The sequence below is a fragment of the Ornithorhynchus anatinus genome, chromosome 2, assembly GCF_004115215.2.
Source record: "Ornithorhynchus anatinus isolate Pmale09 chromosome 2, mOrnAna1.pri.v4, whole genome shotgun sequence".
In the NCBI taxonomy this organism is placed as follows: domain Eukaryota; kingdom Metazoa; phylum Chordata; class Mammalia; order Monotremata; family Ornithorhynchidae; genus Ornithorhynchus; species Ornithorhynchus anatinus.
Genome location: NC_041729.1, coordinates 27,015,726 through 27,037,582, shown reverse-complemented (window position 1 = coordinate 27,037,582; position 21,857 = coordinate 27,015,726). Strand labels below are relative to the sequence as shown.

The 21,857-nt window shown below is 57.5% G+C and overlaps 2 protein-coding genes across 3 annotated transcripts; both read right to left on the bottom strand.

Moving 5' to 3' along the window:
• Positions 1-21: 21 nt before the first annotated feature.
• On the bottom strand, positions 22-6,004 carry SULT1A (sulfotransferase SULT1A). 2 transcript variants are annotated; one of them, XM_029082453.2, is made up of 9 exons: positions 5,777-6,004; positions 4,807-4,852; positions 3,006-3,154; positions 2,461-2,586; positions 1,966-2,063; positions 1,566-1,692; positions 1,345-1,439; positions 575-755; positions 22-276 (listed from the first exon to the last, which is right to left on the bottom strand). In XM_029082453.2, the coding sequence occupies exons 3-9, from the start codon at positions 3,151-3,153 to the stop codon at positions 164-166; spliced, it is 888 nt and encodes a 295-aa protein (XP_028938286.1). In that variant the 5' UTR covers position 3,154; positions 4,807-4,852; positions 5,777-6,004; the 3' UTR covers positions 22-163.
• Positions 6,005-13,331: 7,327 nt separating this feature from the next.
• Positions 13,332-21,704, bottom strand: SLX1A (SLX1 homolog A, structure-specific endonuclease subunit). The gene is made up of 7 exons (XM_029058699.2): positions 21,453-21,704; positions 20,462-20,682; positions 14,615-14,666; positions 14,169-14,483; positions 13,878-14,005; positions 13,642-13,744; positions 13,332-13,516 (listed from the first exon to the last, which is right to left on the bottom strand). The coding sequence occupies exons 2-7, from the start codon at positions 20,632-20,634 to the stop codon at positions 13,487-13,489; spliced, it is 801 nt and encodes a 266-aa protein (XP_028914532.1). The 5' UTR covers positions 20,635-20,682; positions 21,453-21,704; the 3' UTR covers positions 13,332-13,486.
• Positions 21,705-21,857: the final 153 nt, after the last annotated feature.

Genomic DNA, 21,857 nt, shown 5'->3' with positions numbered 1-21,857 from the left:
GCAAGAGGCAAGATTCCGGGGTTCTGGAGCTACGCTGGCATTTATTGTGGCTGTGACTGCGGTGAGGTCAGCAGCCGACTCCTTCCCCGCTAGCCGGGAGGAAGCCGCCGCCGCCTCGAGACGCAGGTGACGAAGGGGGGTTACTGTGTTTTTCCGTGGCTCCTCACAGCTCGGTGCGGAAGTGCAGCTCCGAGCCCGCCATTTTCTCTGCGTAGTCGACATCGAACAGTTCATTCTGGGCCACCGTGAAGTGGTTCTTCCAGTCCCCGGGGGTGCCTAAGGGAGGATCAGAGCAACGAAAGGAACGACGGGAAGGCGAAGCTCGGCTCTGCCCGCCTCCGGGCTCAGCTCCTTGGCCCCGGGATGTTTCCTTCCTCTCCCGATCTCCCCGGCTCCTCTGCTCCCTCTCTCCCTCTTCCGCTTCTCCCGACCCGGACGGCCAGGCCCTGCCCCTAAATCCCTCCTGCCGTCGGTCCTCCCGGAGGGGGCCTCGGATGGGGGCCGCAGAGCAGGCCACCTTCCTTCCCCCACCCCCGCCCGCTTCCTTGTCCCCACCGGTGGCGGGGGAGCTCACCTTTCCTCATAAAGGGGGAGACCTCGTGGTCCATGATATGAGAAGGGACAGAGCTGTAGTTGGTCATGGGATTCTGCTTCATCTTCTTGAAGGATGTCTCCTGGACAATCCGATCCAATATCTCCTCCGAGACAGGCTGGTCTATGAACTCCATGATCTTTCTGATCTCCCGCTTAGGATCCTGCGGAGGCGGTAAGGAGAGATCAGGGTTAGTTTGAGGAAGACCGATTCTGGGTGGGGCTGGTAGTGACGGGGGAGAGGGGGGTGGGAGGACAAGTTAGGACACTAGGATGCACAGTGGGGCTAGAGGGAGGCTAAGGGAGGAGCAGCGTGGCCTAGTGGAAGAGCCCGGGCCTGGGAGTTGGAGGACCTGGGTTCTAATTCCGGTTCTGCCACTTTTCTGCTGTGTGACCTTGGGAAAGTCACTTCACTTCTCTGTGCCTCATCTGTAAAATGGGGATTAAGCCTGCCGACCCTATGTGGGACAGGGACTGTGTCCAGCTCGATGATGTACCCCAGTGCCTGGCACATATTAAGTGCTTTACAATAACCATTAAAACAAAAAAAAAGCTGCCGGGTCTAAGGGTCTCTCTTCTCGCCTCGGTTTTCCCGACCCTCTGCAAGGGCCTCCCCATTCACGAGACGACGGGGGGAAACTGGGAGACGAGAGGGGGAGGGTGCCTTAACCTCCGCGGGGGGAGGCGGGGGGGGGGGGTGAGCCTTCCTCGGGCCCGGGCCCTGACTTGGGAACGAGAGAAAAAAGATCTCACCTCCTTTATGTCTTCGAAGAAGAGGTAGAGGACCGGTTGCTGCTTCCTCAGTTCCCACCAGTCTTGGACGTGCTGGTACCAGGACCCGTAACAAACTAAACCCGGGGGACGAAGGGAGGAGGAAGAAAGAACGAGTCCCGAATCGGCCGGCCGCCTCTGGCTCTGGACCCCACCCATCGACCCCTGCCTTGGGCCCAAGGACTCCCTGACCCTTTTCTCACCTTGCCCGGCTTTAAATGCCTCTAGAAAGGTCTCCCAAGTGCCCGGATCGGGGTGCACTTTAGCCATTCGATAGAAATGGTAGTAGGACACGGCCACGTCCTTGGCGTTTCGAGCTATGTAGATGACCTGCAGCGGAGGACGGGGCGGTCAAGACCCTCCCGGACGAGGGACGATCTTGCGCCGTAACCCATCTCGTCCCCAATCCCTCCCGGTACCTGAACAGAGTCGGCAGTTGAGGGGGGAGGGGTTAGGCAGAGCTTGCTGTTACGGTTGAGGTATTAAGGGATTAGTAAAATGAAGTGAATTCACTTTTTCCCTTGGGCATTAGCCGGGTGAGACCCACTCGCTTCACTCCCCGCCTCCACCAGAGCCCTCCCCCCCCCCAGTCTCGATCGTTACCTTGACCTTCTGATCCAGCAAGACCTTGGGGAGCAAGGCCAAGGGCAGGTGTGTCTTGAGTAGACGTGGGGAGGGAGTGTCCTTCAAGGTCTCCATGCCTGGAGGAGGGAGCAGGAAAAAAGTAGGGGACAGAGGTGGGAGAATGGATATCGGTGTTTCGTGTCCTCTCTCTTTCTCACCCCACAGCCGCTGAATTGAGCGTTGAGGCGGAAGGATGAGAAATGTCGATTTTTTTTTTCCATCGCCTCCCCGCCCCAACCAATAATGCGGTCGGTCAGTCGGCATTCTCTACTGAGTGCTTACCGTGTCCTTCCCCTCTTCCCTATCCACCCTCACCGCATTCTCTCAATCGACCGATCGACGGTAGCGGCCGAGCGCTTTCCGCGGGTCGAGTGCCGTCCCGACCTCCCGGAGGAGCGCGGTACGATAGAGTCGGGAGACTCGGTGGCCCTCAAGGAGCTTCCGGTCCTTCGGTCCCGGCCGTCATCCCGTTACCTGAGGGCATCCCCGGGATGCTGAACTCCAGAAATGGCACCCGTAAGAAGACAGGCGCTCGTTGGCACTTCTCTAGGTCTCCTCCCTGGTAGATCATGTCGAGGATTTCGCTCACCCACGTGGTGCCTTGGGCGGGGAGAGAGAGAAGGGCCTGGGTCAGCGGCAGAGGGGGCGGGGGGGTGGGCGGTGGGGTGGCCTGGTCCCTGAGCTGGGGGCGGGGGGAGACCCACGGAGGGTCACAACCGGGGTTTAGGGCCTTCTCGGCGCCATGCTTCTGTACTGTACCGAGTGCTGGGGTAGAGGCAAAATAATCAAATTGGACACAATCCCTGTCACGCACGGGGCTCGCGGTCTCTGGGGGAGGGAGAAGGGGTATCAAATCCCCACTTTACAGGTGGAGAAACCGAGGCGCAGAGCCGTAAAACAGTCTACGAGTGACTGAGCCGAGGTTAGAACCCAGTTGCCCCTCCTGCCGGGCTCCCGGGTTCGCGCCTCAGAGCCGGGAGGGGGCTGCCGGGGGGTAGCCAGGGTGTGGGGCAGCTTACCGGATTTGGGGTAGGTGGAGACAAGGAGGTCACTGGGCTGGACCCGCAAGCTCTCCAGTGCCCCCAAGTTCTCAGCGAAGTATTTGATGAGAGGGATGCCGTTGACCCGTACCACGGGTGGGCGCGACGTGTCCGGAGACAGTTCCATCCTGTAGAGCCCAAGGAGTGGTAAAGGGAGCCTCATTCTGGAGGCAGCCTGGTCTGTCAGGGCTGCTAAGAAGAATGGCGTTCTGGGCCTCTCCCCCGGAGATGGGGAAGGGGCTAAGGACGCTGTAGGCCATCAAGAAAAGCTGTGGTCCCTGCCCTCGGGGAGTTGATCATTCAATGAGAGAGAATAATATTTCAGAATGGTGTCTGTTAAGCGCTTACTATGGGCCAAGCACTAAATGCTGGAGTCGGCTTTAGAGCACTCAATCATCTTTCCCCTTCCTAGTTTACCTCGCTGTTCTACTGTGTCCTCGCCGTGTAATCCAGTCCGTACGCATCTCTCTTCTAATGCTAAGCTACTCGGTGTACCTCCGTCTCATCTGTCTCGCCGCCGACCTCTCACCCGCGATCCTGCCTCCGGCCTGGAACGCCCTCCCTCCTCACATCCGACGGATAAAGACTCTCCCCGCCTTCAAAGCCTTATCGGAGGCACGTCTCCTCCAAGAAGACCTCCCTGACTAAACCCTCATCTCCTCCCCCGACCCCTTCTGCATCCCCCTGATTTGCTCTCTTTATTCACCCCCCTCAGTCCTACGGCACTTGTGTACATATCCATGATTTATTCATTTATATTAATGTCAGTCTCCCCTTCTAGACTGTGAGTTGGTTGTGGGCAGGGAATGTTTCCAACTCTGTTATATTTTACTCTCCAAGCGCTTCGTACGGCGCTCTGCACGCAGTAGATGTTCAATAAATACGATCGACTGATGGACCGTTCGGGTGGCTACAACATCGCCGGATCGGACACGGTCCCCGCTCACGTGAGACTCAGTCCAAATAGGAGAGAGACAAGGTATTGAATCTCCATTTTACGGAGTGGTAACTGTGGCCCAGAGAAGCTAGATGACTTGCCCGAGGTCACACGACAGGCAAGTGGCAGAACTGGAATCAGAACCCAGGTCCTCTGACTCCCGGGCCCGGGTTCTTTCCACTGGGACCCCGCTGCTTCTCAAGACAGACAGAAACTCCACAGATACGCCCAGAGGTTTCCCACCCGCCGATCACTTCCTTCAGCTCTTTGCCTTCCATTTCCCCCCCACCGGCCCCATTTGGCGCCCATCTCTGTCTCTGCACTGATGGGACTTCAGCTCTTTGCGTCCCTTCCCGGCATGGTCCTCAGCCCCCCGACGGTTTCGCCGCCCCTTTGGTTCTGGAGCCCACCGTCCCTGTTCTCCCCTTCTCTCTGCCCCCTTTCCTGCTTCCTTGTTTCCCTGGCATCTCCCCTCTTCCACCTCTTTCCTCAAACACCGACTCCTCCTTCACGGTACCCTCTCCCCTCCCCGTCTGAAAGTTTCCTCTCCGTTCCTTGGATAATCCCCGTGAGTTCAACGGTATTCCTCCCGCGGTCTTAACGTTTTTTTCGAAACTGCCCTGAGTTGGCAGTTCATCTGAAATGACACAGTGAGGAGGGATCAGAAGCAAAAGGTAATGGAACAGTTATGAATCACGGGGGTTGGTGAAGGGACAGAAAAACACAACCAGACGGTGGAAGGGGCGAGTCCCGGAGACAAGCGCAAAAGGAGAGGGAAAGGTAGGGGATAGAATTGTAGTTCCCACTCTCGGTCCCTCCCACCTCCCTCTCCCCTGCACTGACCTTGCTCCTCCGGGGGTCTGGATCCGTGGGGAACCCGGGAACGGAGCTGGTGAGAGGAGAAAGTGGAGCAGAAATTTCTACCTAGTGCTGAGTGAGAACAGCCAGTTCACTTCCCTAGAGACCAATCTGTGCAAGGGGCTGGAATTTAGACTTGTTTTCCTTTGGGAAGGGTGAGTGGTTGGGGGGGGGAGAGCTGGGTTGGGATCTCTAACACTCCTCCCTCTTCTCTTTCCTCCCCTCCCTTTCCCTCTTCATAAAATTGAGTAACCAAATTTCTAGTCAGAAAACAGACTGGGATGGGGACTGAGTCCAGTCTGATTAGCTCATCTCTACCCCAGCACTTAGAAGAGTGCTTGGCACATAGTAAGCGCTTAACAAAGACCATAAAAAACAGACCTAGGTTTGGGGACAGTTCTTGCAAAGTCCTCTAGTTTGAAAGCCCCCTTTAGAACGTACGCTCATTGTGGGCAGGGAACTTGTTTACCAACTCTGTTGCACTGTACTCTTCCAAGTGCTTAGTAGAGTGCTCTGCACACAATAAGCTCCCATTGACTGACTGAAAGCAGATCCTCAGGAACACGAAAAAAGGGGAAGAATAGGCAGTGAGAGAAACTGGGGGTGGGAGGCAGTTTATCCTCATCATCATCATCATTATCGTTGAATAATATTTTTGGTGGTTGTTAAGCACTCGCTTATTATATGCCAACCAATGTACTAAGCGCTGGGGTAGAGGCAAGATAATCAGCCTGGACACGGTCCCTGTTCCCCATGGGGCTCACAGTCTAGATAATAAGGGTATTCGTTAAGCACTTACTCTGTGTCAGTCACCGATCTAAGCACTGGGGTAGCGTACCGGGCGGGACCGGACCACCCGTCCCCCGCATCGATTGTAACGGAATACCGAAGAAAGAGGCGGATAGATCCAGGTGGACGGCTTATTTAGAGGGGAACGCCGGGGGGGCTTACTTACGGAAGAGTCCTTGGCGGCCGGCGGACTCGGAGACATCACACCGTGTCCTCTCCTCGCGTGTGCTGCCTTATATCCCCTCCGGTGTGCCGAGAACAAAGGGGGCCCTGTTTGGGGAGGTATCGGTCATCTGGCTCGATGCTCCCTTCCAGATATCCCTGGGGTTCCAAAGTTCATGGAACGGTATGCAGGGCACTTGGCTGTCGTCTTTCATATGGTCTCGTTCACGCCGTGGGGCCCCCCTTCCTCCGGCTGTCCCGTCTTCCTCCCACCCGAAGTTGGCACGATGCCGGCCTTGTGCAGTCGACGAGGCAGGATGGGATGGGGGTCGGCCTTGATCGCGGGAGTTCAGTCTTCCCCACTGAATCCGACCAGACACTCCACCCCTTCAAGGATATCACCCAGACAATACTAACGCGTTCCCTCTTCCTCCGAGGTCCTTAATCTCACGTCTCGGGGTAAATAATAATTGCTAATGAAAACAAGCGGTCAGTGGCCATCTTTATTCCTGCAGAGGTCGCCTGAAGCATGATAGCGCAGCAGCGTTATATCCCGCAGCATCCTAGAAGCACGCACGGCATAAAGATGGTTACTGTGAAGAGCAAAGTACGCCAGTGAGCGGGCAAATTCGTTAGCTATGTGGTGAATGAATCAGTTTTCCCAATTTCCACGATTTCCCCCACCACCCGATTTGACTGGGCTAACGGGGCCGTGATGTTTTGGGTATTATCCGGGATGTATTTACAGCATTCCGGCCCCATCAAGGCACCCCTTGGGCTGCGGTTAAGATATCCATTGCCGTCCGGTTCTGGAAGACAACTCTGCGCCATTTGCTGGGTCTCGGCCGTGAGCCAAGCCAACCCTTTTTTAGTAGCATTCAAAGCGGTCGCGGTGAAGTTGGCTAGAGTGGTCACTTCCAATCACGCATTGATGATTTCTACTTGGGGGATCGTGGCCGTCAGAGCCCAATCCCACCACTGCATGCTTCTTCCCCAACGGCGGCGTACAGTCGCTAGGTCAATGGGGGGCCGGGGAAGCTTAGTGTGTGTAGTACCCTGGGAGATTGCGTTCCACCGTCCAATTAAAAGGGAGATATGGCCATAAGTTGTGGCTACACAACCATTGCCCGGGGTACGGGGCCTCGTAGGCCCCCGTAATAGAGGGCTCTCCTCTCCCTGTCCACTGGGCGTCACGCGCTGGGTGGGAGATGGCACGCACTTCTAAGGGTAGGTCCCCCATCGGTATCTGGACCGGGGTGTCATTTTTCCCCTCAAGGCGCAGCCAGGCTTTGGATCTTTAATGCTCCGGCCTCTGGCGCTACCCAGTCAACCCATCCCATGTGGCATCGGGGGCCCACACGCGGGTGGTATTCCCACGCTTCTAGTTTCGTCTGACAGGGTCTAATGCGTGATGGCGCGATACGGTACGTTCGAACATACCCGTGTCTGTGCCGGATAGCTTCCGCAAGGTCCCATGCCTACCCTCAAGCGATGCCCACCCCTGCCTCCAGTCAGTGGCGTTGAAAGGGATCACCGTCCACGGGAAGCCTGCGATACTAGAAGTCGGCACGGCGTCACACACCCAACAATCGGACCGACTGTGGCTTCGAACGTAGGCGTGCGCCCATTCCACACGCAGGTCTGCTTGTACCGGTTCCCAACTCGGGAGTGGCAGGAGCCCGACCAGGTGACCCCCAAGAATCGGACCACCGACGCCGGTCCCCGCACCTTGTCGGGATTTATCGCCCATCCTCCTTCCTGGAGATGCTCTATCAGTAGCCTCAGGCAGGCCTGCAAAGCAGTGGCGTCCGTATCGGTTAGCATAACCTTCGTCAATCTAAACCGGGTGATTCCCTCTGGGAGAGGGGCCCCTTTCTCCAGATCGCACGCACTATTAGCCCGTGACAGACGGTAGGGCGGTGGATATACCCTTGCGGTAACACGGCGAAGGTCCACTGCCGTCCTTCCCAGGTGAACGCAAATCGGTCCAATGGGCAGACTAAAAAATGCATCAGCGAGGTCCAGCAACGCATGAGTGGTTCCCGGGTGCGGCACCACATACGATGCTCGGTATTGTCGACTGCATTTCTGGTACTACTACTGGTATCACTCGCACTCGCAATCGGAACTCTCCGGCGGTAGTCTGTAGAGTCCGTCCCGCCGAAATCTCCACCCCTAATGTGTTTTCTGGTTCGGGGGATATGTGCCCTACCTATCTCTTGGGGGTGATCGGTCCCACGCTCATCCACAGTGGTGTTCGTTTTACTCGGATCCCCTCACCCCCATAGCCGTCGATAGTTACGCAAGATCCCGGGTGTCGTTCAGGGTTTCCGTGTACGAGGGCGCATTCCGCCCCGGTATCCACCAGGGCCCACGTCTGCTCTCGGTTATGAGGCCCCCGATGGACGGTCAGGGCAACGTGGGGCCTCCGGTCACCCCACCAGGGGAAAACCATGGGTCCACCCTAGGGGAGGGGCTGGGATGGGAACCAGCCCTCCTCCCCCACCTCCCCTTGTTCTACCATCGCCGGGGGAGGAGCCGGCGGCAGGGCTGAATCTAAGGGTCCACAGTGCTGTGGCGGGCGTAGCCGTTTCGCCAAGCTCACGGTCGCTACGTTAGGTTGTTGATCGATCTTTTCTCGCGGGGTTCCCGCTCGCAGGAGATCGATCCACATCTGCCCACGGCTGACCCTCACGGCTCCCCCGGTTCCGCTTCGGAGTACCTCCTGGGGCCTCTCGGTCTATCCCACGGACACGGCCATCCCGGCTCTCCCCTCTGTCTGCTCCATCTCGCCTAGATCCACCCCAGAATCCCGTAGGGGCACTAGTCTGGCGGCTAGAGTCTCTCGCCCCTCCCGTTGGAACCGAGAGGCAAGCTCTATCAGCTCTGCCGGGGCGTAATCCCTAGCGGTCACATTCTCCTCCATGCCATAGTGAGACCCTTCCCTATCGTCAGCAACGCGACCTTCCTCGAACCCTCGCGTCACGATGGGGCGTGCCCTCGGCGGGCACAGACCAGTGCAGGGTCCACCATCCTCCTCAGTTACTATCGCCGCGTCTTCCTCCTCCGTATCCTTACTCTCCACGCCTCCCAAGGCTTCCGGGTCTTTGCATCCCCACCCGGGCACGCTGAGATCGTGCACACCCATGGGCGGAGCGCTCTGGGATCCCCCAACCTTACAAATCTACATGCTAAGTCCTCTAACTTCATCCCTTGCTCCTCCAGCCTTTCTGATAATCCGGAGGCTAGCAGGGTGGTAAACGCACAAGTGTCCCGTTCCAACTCATCTCGTCTCTGAACCGTTTCTCCGTCTAGTACATTACCCCGGGCCTCTGCCCGCATCTGTGCCTCCGCAATCATCCAAGCAGCCCGTAAGAGGGAACAGGCCGCAGCCGCGGCCCCCCGGCGCCATTCTTTCGACCGGAGCGTCCCCGTTGCCTCCGTCGGGAGTTTTACTACCTCAGCGGGGGTCCTGGGGCCCTCCCCATACTCCCGTGAAGGGCCCCACCCCTCGATCGTCTGGGCCGCCTCCAACGTCCTCCACATAGCGGGCAGCCCCAGGAGGTCCCCCTCATTTGGCCATACCTCTCTCGGGGCACTAACGAGCCGATCGATGAGGGAGTGATTTCCGTGCACTGATCGAGCATCGTGGAGGCGTTGCCGTATGGCGGGGTGGGCGGTAATACTGCTCAGCTTTTCCGCCTTCATTCCCGATAGGGAAATACTGTTTCCTCCCATGTCCCGCAGCCACACCAACCAAGTGGCTGTTGGCTCGCGCGGATGCTGTTTAAAGGCTTGGCGAGCTCTATGAGCTCGGCCGCCGTGTACTCCCGAATGGTCATTTTCTCCGTGATGGGGCCTCCCCCGGGGGCCCCATTTGGGAGCAATTGCTCCGCCAGCGCTCTCCGCTGGAGTAGAGGACGGACCCGCACTCTACGGCATCGTGCCCGCTCCTCCTCCTCACCAGAATCCTCAATCACTTAAACCTCGGAATCATCTGACTCTTCTTCCCAAGGGTTCCATGCCTTGGGGCCCCAATCCGAGCGGCGTACCGCCGTGCGGACTCTCTTCCTGGTTAACTTCCCCCTTCCTACCTTCACAGATCGACATGCCAGTTTCTCCATCCTCCTCTCTCCTCCATCTGATCGGCGAGTCCCGCCACCATGGTTTAGACTGAGTCCGTTATTGGGCAGGGACGTTGCCCAATTGTACATTCCAAGTGCTTACTTAGTACAGTGTTGGGCACATAGTAAGCACTCAATAACTACTGAATGAACGAATGAATCACCGAGGTGGCCTTCCGCATATCCCTTTCCATCTGCAATTCGTTTTCCAGCGTCCGTACTCTCATTTTCTCCGCTGCTAGGGCCGAATCGGTGGCTATCCGTAAAGTTACTAACAATGGCCAGCCCGCCACGGCAGTCATCCTTATCCCATCTTTCCCGACTCGGGCGTCGCAGGCCTCTGCCAGTAGCCTTTCCAAGCCCGCGGGAGTCTTGAGAACCTCTCCGTACTCCCGTGGGGACCCGTGCATACCCAAGACCACGAGCTATACCCCGCCCTACATTGATGTGGACGGCCACCCCGGGATTTCCCCCGGTGAGGTTCCTCCCGACCCGTCTTTCTCCCGCCCGAGGTTGGCACTACGTCGGCCTTGTGCAGTCGACGAGGCGGGATGGCAGATGGGCATGGTAAATGTTTAACAAATGCTTAACAAATACCTTAATAAAAGATAAACAGGGAATCGTTTCTTTCCAGAGGTAGCCAAGGAAAGGTGAGAGGTTCGTAACAAACGAAAGGAAACACTTCTTAGCGGTCAACCCACCCACCCTAATCGATCAGTGGTGTTTATTCAGGACTCTGTACTGAGCACTTGGAGACTGCAGCAGAGTGGGTAGTCAGGATCCTTGGCCCTCCAGGAGTTGAGAGTCTAGCAGGGGAGACCGATGCTGAAGTCATGGACAGGTAAGGGAAGCAACAGGTTAAAGGACTGGACCTAAGTGTATGGAAGTGGACAAGCCCTGTAGCTTAGTGGAAGGAGCCCGGGCTTGGGAGTCAGAGGTCGTGGGTTCTAATTCCGACTCGGTCACTTATCAGCTGTGTGCCTTTGAGCACTTAGCTTCTCTGTGCCTCAGTTACCTCATCTATAAAATGGGAATTAAGACTGTGAGCCCCACGTGGGATTACTTTGTATCTACCTCAGTGCTTAGTACAGTGCTTGGCACACAGTAAGCGCTTAACAAATACTGTCATTATTATTCAGTTGCATTTATTGAGCGCTTACTGTGTGCAGAGCACAGTAGTAAGAGCTTGGGAGAGTACAATCCAACAGTAAACAGACAGATTCCCTGCCCACAAGCTGATCGGGTTGGACATTCCACGTCCCACGTGGAGCTCAAGTCTTAATCCCCGTTTTACAGACGAGGTAACTGAGGGACAGAGAAGTTAAGTGACTTGCCCAAGGTCACACAGCAGACAAGCGGAAGAGCCAGGATTAGAACCCAGGTCCTTCTGACTTCCAGGCCCGCGCTCTATCCACTAGGCCACACGTCCTGTGATGACCGCCAATGTACTGGAGTCTGTCGGGGCTTCCCCACAACTTCCGCATCGGCTTCACGTCTCCCGACTTGGGGGTCGGAGATGAGGGTCGTTCAGTTAGGGTCAAAGACGAGGCTGGGCCGAGGGGCCAGATCCCTAATCCGGGGCCTTACCTTCTCGGAATGAGCATCCGGTCGGCCAGCCCTCCCCTCCTAGAAGTCAGGTACCCCCATTTTCCACCTCATCCTGTTTTCCCCAACCCGCAGATGAGGTGGGGCGGATCTCAAACTCACGCCTCCGTGATTTGGCCAGCCCTGGAAGTCTGTGGCACCGGCTGGGGAGACGGGATAGATGGGGACAGTCAGTCAATTGTACTCAGTGAGCACTTACTGTGTGCAGAGCACCGGACCTAGCGGTTGGGAGAGTGGAACAGTATAACGGACACATTCCCTGCCCACACTGGACCTCCATCACCATTGGCTTCCCCTTGCCTGGAGATTATTATTATTATTGTATTTATTAAGCGCTCACTATGTGTCAAATACCGTCTCACTGCTGGGGAGGAGGCAAATTAATCAGACTGGACACAGTCCCCGTCTCAGTCTAAGTATCATGTCATTTGGCTACCTCCAAAAAAGGGGTGTGCTCTGAGGATTGGCGAATTCGGTGCCTCTGGTTTCGGCTTCTCACTCCCGAACCCCAAGGTTGCACGCCGGTGACCATCTGACCCGGGCCCCATCCGAGGAGGCTCAGGGCAACTGGGGAGAAGGCTCGGAATGTCCCCATTCGGCGGGGGCTGGAGGGAGCGTCTATTCAGTAACCCGATCCCTGCTCCATCTCTCTCCCATTTCTTCCTCTTTCCGGGGCCCAACTTTGGACCTAATTCTCGGCTTCTTTGGCTGCCCCGGAGCCGAGATCCCTTGACTCAAGAGTTCTCGGCTTCGGTCCGGATCACCAGGTGGGGGAGAACCCTCAGATGGCGGGGCGGATCCCGACCGTTCTGGCTGTCCTTCTTGCCTCTGAGCTCAATCGATCGATGACTTATATTGAGTGCTTATTGGGGGCAGAACACTGTACTAATTGCTACCGGACTAAGAGTTTCTTCCTCTCCCCAGAGCACCACCTCCAAAGCTCTGGGGTAAACTCCCAGGGAGGACACGAACCTCTGCCGGCCCTCCTTGCTTAGCAAGTCTGGGAGTCAGCAGGACCTGGGTTCTAACCCTGGCTCCGCCACTTGACTGCCGTGTGACCTCGGGCAAGTCGCTTCCCTTCTCTGTACCTCAGTTATCTCATCTGTAAAAACGAAGATGAAGACTGTGAGTCCCACGTGGGACACGGACCGTGTCCAACCTGATTAGCTCGGACCTACCCCGGCACTCACTACAGTGCCTGGCACATAGTAAGCGCTTAACAAACACCATTAGAACAAACAAAAAGCCTTCCCCCCACTTTCTGGGCCCACTTCTCTCGATCCCTCAACTCGACACTCTTCCTCTGTCAGTCTCTGCCTGTCAAATAAAACCAAAATCGTATCATTCACTCATTCAATCGTATTTATTGAGCGCTTACTCTGTGCAGAGCACTGTACTAAGCGCTTGGAACGTACAATTCGGCAACAGATAGAGACAATCCCTGCCCAGTGACGGGCTCACAGTCTAAACGGGGGAGACGGACAACAGAACGAAACGAAACGCTAGACCTAGTCACTAGATGGTGAGTTGCTTGACGGGAGGGATCACGCCTACCATTTCTATTGTACTCTATTCCCCCAAGTGCTTAATCCAATGCTTAGCTCATAGTAAGTGCTCAATAAATACCACCGATCATTACATCTCCCAGCTGTGTAAGGGACTACGTCAGGTAATTTGCCAAGTACTCCCTCTCTCCCCCGACTCTCCACCTCTTCTCTTTCCCTATCCCTTCTTCGGTTCCTCCGCGATTCCCTGCCTCCATCCTGACCCTGGCAGAGGGTCAAACTCCTACCCTTCCTCCACACCACACATATGAAGAAGGTCATAGGACTTTGTTCTAGCTCTTTATTGAGGTCATGGAGATGCCCCCTGTAAATGATTAAAAACTTTTCCTAAGCTTAGATGAGAGGGAGGTCAGGAGAAATGGGCAAAATGAGGGAAGGGGGCAGGGCCGGGCGTTGACTTGGTGAGAAGATGGTGACGGTTCAAGTCTTCAGCCCATCCGTCCAGTGTCCCTGTGAAGTCAGACAGGGCCCGTTTTCAGATTAGAGCACGTAGGGGAGAGACGGGGAAAGGGGCAGCTGGAATTGGGGGGGCGGGGGGCGGGCGCGCCTAGGGCAAACGGGAAATCCCCTCTCACCTCCACAGGACTCAGCTCCTCTTCCTCCTCCTCCTCCTCGGGGCTTCTCCGGCCTGCCCGATGCAACTGGATTAGGTCTCCCCAAAGCAGCTGGTTCTTACAGCTGCCGAGAGCCGTGGAGGGGGGAGACATCAGAGAGAAGCCAGTGAGGAGGAAGCCCCCGTCAGTTCCCACACCCAGCCCGTCCCGCTCCCCCCGCCTCCGCAACCCGAGCCACCCCCCGCTCCGTGACTCACCCCGGGCAGCAGCCCTCCAGGGGGAGAAGTTGCTGCGGCTGCCCCTGAAGGAAATCCTGAGCCAGGCAGAGCAGGTGAGCCCTGAAGGGACAGGTGGAATGAGGGCAGCGGAGGGGCCCGTCCTCGTCCTGAGCGGGTCCGGGAGGCAGGGAGAGTGGGAGACGGGGTCAGGTTTCCGTCCTCCTCGGCGGGGCGAGCCCCGGGATTTCTGGCCCTCTCGCCGCCCGTGTCGAGGAGAGACTTCTTCCTCGCTCCAGTCCCCACACCCAAAGCCCCGGTAGTTCACCTCACCTCAACGGGCCGTAGGCAGAGGGAGCAGTAGGCCCCGGCCCCGGCCCCGGCCGCCATTCCCTTTGACTTCCCGGCCGGGCCCGGCTGCGGGGGTCCGAAGGCCAGGGGCACGTGAGGGGGCGGAGGGGGCGTGAGGTCCCGCTGGAAGTCCTGGCGCAGCCAGCGGAGGGTGAGGGGCAGCCGGCTCCAGGGGGCCACCTGCAGCATCTGGGCCAAGACCCTGAGGTGGAAAGGGAAGGCCGCCTCCCTCCGGCCCCGCCCGGCCACGTGGCCCAGGCGGCGCGAGGCCCCGGGGTGCTGCCAGGCCCACTCGAACTGGAGGAACGACAGAGACGGAGACAGAGCGTCGGCTCCGACGGGGCCTCGTTCCTTTCGCCGGCCGACGCGCCCGCCCCGAGGGCCCGCCCCGGTTCCGTCCCCGCGTTCTCCGGGCCCGGGGCGCTTACCCGCAGGGCGGCCACGCTAGACGGAAAGCCGTGGACGATGAGCACCATCTCCCTGCAAAAGCCAAATGGGAATGTCGGCGCCACGGCAGGGAGGAGGGGCACGGGCCTCCGGCTGGCTCCAGACACGGGGGGCGCCGCGATGAGGCTTCTGCCCTGTAATAGGGTTGGCACCCCTCTGAGCCCTCGTCTCGACCGGGAGAAGAGGTCACGGACAGTTCTGGTTATCCCCTCTCCGGGTCAACTCTAGTCCTACTCGACAACTTCACCTAGAGAGAACCCGGGGGGCAAATTTGGGGCAGAGCTTCGAAGAGGCGACGTGCCGACCGACTCTACTGTACTCTCCCGAGCGCATAACACGGTGCTCGACGACCACCGCTGATCCGTTGAAGGGGCGACGCTTCGAGGGCGGGGGAGAAATTTCAAGGAGTGGGTGCAGCTGTTGGGGGGATGCCCCCATCCGGATATCCCTGGGGTGAGAAAGAGACCCCCCAGCTTGCCCTCAGAGCCCGACAGAGGTGACGGGGGCCCCCTGGGCTCCCTGACCAGAACTGGGGGTGCGAGGAGCCTCCCTCTGATCCCCGCAGCCTCGGCCGGGCTCCTTCACCAGGCCAGAGGGGAGGGGAGCTTCTGGGCCCGCCGGATTCCGGGGCGAGGCTCGAGAGCGGTATCTGGCCCGCGGGGGGACGGTCGGAGGGGATCAAGGCTGGGGTTCATTTCTGGCCTCTGGCTCCCGTTCAGAGGGGTCATGTGGACTACCTTCAACTGTGGGTTCCACGCACAAGGCCGGGGGTGGGGTAGGAGGGGTGGAAATGGTGACGGCTCCATCCTCACATGGCCAATTCCTCGGGGGCAGTGACCTGCCACGTTCCCTCGGACTTGGCAAACCCGATTCCAATTTACCATCCTGCACGGAGAGTCCTCTGAAGCGGCAGTGGATCTCTGGATCCCCAGCGTAGCACAGAAGCAGCGCAGCTCAGTGGGTAGAGCCCGCGCCCGGGAGTCGGAAAGACCCGGGTTCTAATCCCGGCTCTGCCACGTGTCTGCCGTGTGACCTCGGGCAAGTCACTTCACTTCTCTGGGCCTCAGTTACCTCATCTGTAAAATGGGGATAGGAGTGTGAGCCCCACGTGGGCCGGGGACTGAGTCCAACACGATTAACTCGTATCTACTCCCGGCGCTTAGAACAGTGCTCGGCACACAGGATGCCCTTAACAAGTACCATCATCATCATTATTATTATTATTTTCTCGGCGATCGAGTTTACAGTCCTGGGTGGGAGACCCTGAGGGGAAGAGAGCGATGGGCAATTGTGAATCAAGTCTAAGCACTGGAATGCCGTGTAGAACAGGGAGAAAGGGGCTAAAAGCCAGAGAGCTGTGGACCTTTTTTTAAAAAAGGTATTTATTACTAAGTGCCGAGCACTGTTCTAAGCCCTGGGATAGACAAAGGATATCAGGTAGGACACAGTTCCTACCCCACGTGGGGCTCACAGTCTAAGTAGGAGGGAGTAGGTTTTAATCCCCATTTTACGGATGAGGAGACGGAGGTGCAGAGAAGCGGAGCGACTTACCCAAGGTCACCCAGCAGAGATGCGGCAGGGCCGGGATTAGAACCCAGGTGTTCTGACTCCCGGGCCCAGGCGCCACTAGGCCGCGTGGCTTCTCAGGCGGCGACTGCGATGACCGAGTACCGGGGAACCCGGGGAATGGAGGGAGGCAGAGCAACGGCAGAGCACGGGCAGTCTGAGCTCCTTCAGGGCAGGGTCTGTGTCTTCTCCTTTTACGGCATATTCCCGGACAAGGAGCGCGGGACGGGGAGGCAGGAGACCCGAGTTTTAATTCCGCTGGGCCACTCCCCTGCCGTGTGACCTTGGGCAAATCACTTAACCTCTCTGTGCCCCTCTTAGCTCGTCTGTAAAATGATACCGGATCCCTGCTCTCTTCATGGATAATAATAACAACAATAATAGTTACGGTACTTGTTAAGTGCTTACTATGTGCCAAGCACTGATCTAAGCACTGGGGTAGACAGACGTTAATCGGTCAGATACAGTCCCTGTCTCACATGGGGCTCCCACTTTTATCCCCATTTTACAGATGAGGTAACTGAGGCAGAGAAAAGTTGAGTGACTCGCCCAAGGTCACACAGCAGACACATAAAAATAATGGCATTTGTTCAGCACTTACTATGTGCCACGCACTGTTCTAGGCGCTTGGGGGGGGGGGGGGATACAAGGTGTTCGGGTTGTCCCACGTGGGGCTCACAGTCTTCATCCCCATTTGACCGATGAGGGAGGAACTGAGGCCCAGAGAAGGGAAGTGACTTGCCCAAAGTCACACAGCTGACAGGTGGCAGAGCCAGGATTAGAACTCACGACCTCTGGCTCCCAAGCCCGGGCTCTTTCCACTAAGCTACGCTATAGACAGGATTAGAACGAGTCCTTCTGACTCCCAGGCCCACGCGCTATCCACTGAGCCGCATAGCTTCACGTCCACTGTGAGCACCATATAGGTCGGGGGTTGCGTCTGATCTATCTTGTAGCTTTACCAGCACTGAGCACAGTGCCTGGCCCACCCCTAGAAAGCATGTATCATTATGTTTATTAATAACTGTGATATTTATTAAGTGCTTAGTCGATGCCAAGCTCTGGGGTAACTATTCTACAATCAGGTCGACACATTCCCCTCCTAAAAGGGGCTCACAATCTAAGGGAGATGGACTTCAAACCCCAATTCACAGAGGAGGAAACTGAGGCCCAGAGAAATAAAGTGACCTGCCCCGGGGGTCACGCAGCAAGCAAAAGGCAGAAGCGGGATTAGAGCCTAGATCTCCCGACTCCCAGGCTCGTGCTCTTTCCATCGGGCTAAATGATAATAATGATAATAATAATAATAGTAGGCACTCAAATACTGAGATGATGATGACAATGACGAAATGCTCTTTCAGGCAGAACTCTCCAGAAGCCCCGAAGTATTCATTCATTCATTCAATAGTATTTATTGAGCGCTTACTATGTGCAGAGCACTGTACTAAGCGCTTGGGATGAACAAGTCGGCAACAGATAGAGACGGTCCCTGCCGTTTGACGGGCTTACGGTCTAATCGGGGGAGACGGACAGACGAGAACAATGGCAATAAACTGCGTCAAGGGGAAGAACATCTCGTAAAAACGATGGCAACTAAATAGAATCAAGGCGATGTACAATTCATTAACAAAATAAATAGGGTAACGAAAATATATACAGTCGAGCGGACGAGTACAGTGCTGTGGGGATGGGAAGGGAGAGGTGGAGGAGCAGAGGGAAAAGGGGAAAATGAGGCTTTAGCTGCGGAGAGGTAAAGGGGGGATGGCAGAGGGAGTAGAGGGGGAAGAGGAGCTCAGTCTGGGAACGCCTCTTGGAGGAGGTGATTTTTAAGTAAGGTTTTGAAGAGGGAAAGAGAATCAGTTTGGCGGAGGTGAGGAGGGAGGGCGTTCCGGGACCGCGGGAGGACGTGACCCGGGGGTCGACGGCGGGATAGGCGAGACCGAGGGACGGCGAGGAGGTGGGCGGCAGAGGAGCGGAGCGTGCGGGGTGGGCGGGAGAAAGAGAGAAGGGAGGAGAGGTAGGAAGGGGCAAGGTGACGGAGAGCCTCGAAGCCTAGAGTGAGGAGTTTTTGTTTGGAGCGGAGGTCGATAGGCAACCACTGGAGTTGTTTAAGAAGGGGAGTGACATGCCCAGATCGTTTCTGCGGGAAGATGAGCCGGGCAGCGGAGTGAAGAATAGACCAGAGCGGGGCGAGAGAGGAGGAAGGGAGGTCAGAGAGAAGGCTGACACAGTAGTCTAGCCGGGATATAACGAGAGCCCGTAATAGTAAGGTAGCCATTTGGGTGGAGAGGAAAGGGCGGATCTTGGCGATATTGTAGAGGTGAAACCGGCAGGTCTCGGTAACGGATAGGATGTGTGGGGTGAACGAGAGGGACGAGTCAAGGATGACACCGAGATCGCGGGCCTGCGGGACGGGAAGGATGGTCGTGCCATCCACGGTGATGGAGAAGTCTGGGAGCGGACCGGGCTTGGGAGGGAAGATGAGGAGCTCAGTCTCGCTCATGTTGAGTTTTAGGTGGCGGGCCGACATCCAGGCGGAGACGTCCCGGAGGCAGGAGGAGATGCGAGCCTGAAGGGAGGGGGAGAAGACAGGGGCGGAGATGTAGATCTGCGTGTCATCTGCGTAGAGATGGTAGTCAAAGCCGTGAGAGCGGATGAGTTCACCGAGGGAGTGAGTGTAAATGGAGAACAGAAGAGGGCCGAGAACTGACCCTTGAGGAACTCCAACAGTTAAAGGATGGGAGGGGGAGGAGGCTCCAGCGTAGGAGACCGAGAATGATCGGCCAGAGAGGTAAGAGGAGAACCAGGAGAGGACAGAGTCCGTGAAGCCAAGGTGAGATAAGGTATGGAGGAGGAGGGGATGGTCGACAGTGTCAAAGGCAGCAGAGAGGTCAAGGAGGATCAGAATGGAGTAGGAGCCATTGGATTTGGCAAGACGGAGGTCACGGGTGACCTTAGAGAGAGCAGTCTCGGTAGAGTGGAGGGGACGGAAGCCAGATTGGAGGGGGTCTAGGAGAGAATGGGAGTTAAGGAATTCTAGGCATCGATTGTAGACGACTCGTTCTAAGATTTTGGAAAGGAAGGGTAGTAGGGAGATAGGACGATAACTGGAGGGGGAAGTGGGGTCAAGAGCGGGTTTTTTTAGGATGGGGGAGACGTGGGCGTGTTTGAAGGCAGAGGGGAAGGAGCCCTTGGAGATCGAGTGGTTAAAAATAGAAGTTAAGGAAGGGAGGAGGGCAGGGGCGATGGTTTTAAGAAGGTGAGAGGGAATGGGGTCCGAGGCGCAGGTGGAGGGGGTGGCACTTGCGAGGAGGGAGGAGATCTCCTCTGAGGATACTGCAGGGAAGGATGGGAAAGTAGGGGAGGGGGTTGGTGGGGGGGAGGGGAGAGGCGGAGGGGTGACTTTGGGGAGCTCAGACCTGATCGTGTTGATCGTGTGAAGTAATGAAGCAAAGAAGCAGCGTGGCCCCGTGGAAAGAGTGCAGGCCGGGGAGTCCTGGGACCTAGGTTCCAATTTTGGCTCTGCCACTAGTCCACCGTGTGACTTTGGATAAGTCACTTCAATAAGCAGCGCAGTTTAGGGGAGAGTGCCCGGGCTTGGGAGTCAGAGGTTGTGGGTTCTCATCCCGCCCCCGCCACTTGTCAGCTGAGTGATTTGGGGCCACTGTGTTTCAGTGACCTCATCTGGAAAATGGGGAAAGGGCAGGGACCGTCTCTATCTGTTACCGATTTGTCCATTCCAAGCGCTTAGTACAGTGCTCTGCACATAGTAAGCGCTCAATAAATACTATCGAATGAATGGATGAGCCCCCGTGGGACAACCTGATGACCCCGTATCTATCCAGCGCTTGGAACAGTGCTCGGCACGTAGTAAGCGCTTAACGAATACCATCATCATTATCCTCCGTGCCTCAGCTACCTCAACTGTAGGAGGGGGCTTAAGTCTGTGATCCCCTGGTGGGACAGGGGTCGTATCCAACCTGATTCACGTGCAGCTACCCCTATGCTCAGTACGATGTCCCAGCACCAAGACACTTAATAAGTACCTTCTCTTTATTTTAAGGGAGGGAACGGGAGGTGAGGGCTGAGGGCCACTGCAGCCAACTCACCATTCCCTCTGTTGGCGCGGGGTTGAGGGACGGACGGGACACCCCTTCTTCCACCACCCGCCCCAACCAGCGGGAACCCGGGGTTCCTCCCCCGCCCGGCCTCGGGGGCCTCCAAGGCCCGACCCGGGGCGGCCCGGCCTCCTCCGCGTTTACCAAGGTCCCCGGCCGCTGGTCCTCCAGGCCCCTCCTTTCTTGCGGCCGGCATTGTGCTGCTGGGCCCGACGCCTGGGGTTGACGGTGAAGCCCACGTAGACCCGGCCCCGGTGCTTGGGGTTCAGGCAGTAGAGCAGGTAGACGCCGAAGAACGGGCCGGGGGCCGGGCCCATCTTCGCTACCTCCCGGCGACCCGCCGCCTCGCCGCCTCCCGTGGCTTCCTGCGGGACGGAAACAACAGGCCCTCCGTTCGTTCATTCGTATTTATTACCGTGTGCAGAGCACTCTGCTAAGCCCTTGGCGGTGACCTCCATCACAGAGCAAGACGGGATGGAGGGGGACGATGGAGGGGGACGATGGAGGCAACGCTGGGCCTCGCCAACCCGACTGGCTCCTCTCCACCCCAGCGCTCGGCACAGCGCCTGGCACGCGGTAGGCGCTGAACCATATCAGTTACGAGGAGGAGGCGGATGCAAGGGCTTCGGTCTAGTGGTGGGGAGGGGAAGCGGTTGCCATGACAGCGGCACGGTTGGACGCAGCGTGGCTCAGCGGAAGGAGCCCAGGCTTGGGAGTCCGAGGTCGTGGGTTCTAATCCTGCCTCCGCTACTTGTCAGCGGTGTGACTTTGAGCCAGTCACTTCACTTCTCTGGGCCTCAGTTTCCTCATCTGTAAAGGGGGGGGATGAAGACTGGGAGCCCCCCGGGGGCCAACCTGATGAACCTGCATCTACCCCAGCGCTTAGAACACTGCTTGGCACATGGTAAGCGCCTAACAGAGACCAGTATTATGATTATTTTGGGAAGGGCTAGGCGGTGATGCTTAGGCCGGGAGCCGTCATTGGGCAGGGATGGTCTCTGTTGCCCAATTGTCCATTCCAAGCGCTCAGTCCAGTGCTCTGCACATAGTGAGCGCTCAATAAAGGGGACTGAATGAATGTTGGTGATTGTCATGCCAAGGAGGGAGATGCCCGGGAGGTGGGGAGTACCCTCACCTGAGGCAGGCCGACATCGGAACCGGCGAGAGAAGGCGGGCCGTGGGGCGGGGCCCTTTAAGAGCCAAAGGGAGCCGGGGCGCGGAGGGATTTGGCGCGCAGACAGCCGCCAGGGAGTCGTTCGACAGATCCGTCCGCCCAACCCGCCGGAAGCGCCTGTCCTCGGGCTCCTATTGGCCGAGGCTTAGCGGGGGCGGGCGTTGGTTTTGATCGACGGCAGAAGTGGCGTCTGAGCGGGAGGGACGGAAGCGGGGCCGGAGAAGGGCGGAAGTCGGGTGGAGAAAGGGCGGAAGTGGCGTCAGGAGGGGCGGAAGACGGGTGGAGAAAGGGCAGACGCGGCGTCAGGCGGGGGCGGAAGTCGGGTGGAGAAAGGGCGGAAGCGGCGTCAGGCGGGGCGGAAGTCGG

What these genes read in the sequence shown, in the direction of transcription:
- SLX1A (XM_029058699.2), bottom strand. Translation starts at nt 20,634, where the DNA reads ATGGGCCCGGCCCCCGGCCCGTTCTTCGGCGTCTACCTGCTCTACTGC. An exon ending in TCTGCCTACGGCCCGTTGAG is followed by an intron (nt 14,006 to 14,168) that starts GTGAGGTGAACT and finishes GGACCCGCTCAG; the next exon opens with GACGAGGACGGGCCCCTCCG. An exon ending in CTGGAGGGCTGCTGCCCGGG is followed by an intron (nt 13,745 to 13,877) that starts GTGAGTCACGGA and finishes GGCTCTCGGCAG; the next exon opens with CTGTAAGAACCAGCTGCTTT.
- SULT1A (XM_029082453.2), bottom strand. Translation starts at nt 3,153, where the DNA reads ATGGAACTGTCTCCGGACACGTCGCGCCCACCCGTGGTACGGGTCAAC. An exon ending in CATCCCGGGGATGCCCTCAG is followed by an intron (nt 2,064 to 2,460) that starts GTAACGGGATGA and finishes TCCCTCCTCCAG; the next exon opens with GCATGGAGACCTTGAAGGAC. An exon ending in TCTTCGAAGACATAAAGGAG is followed by an intron (nt 756 to 1,344) that starts GTGAGATCTTTT and finishes CCGCCTCCGCAG; the next exon opens with GATCCTAAGCGGGAGATCAG.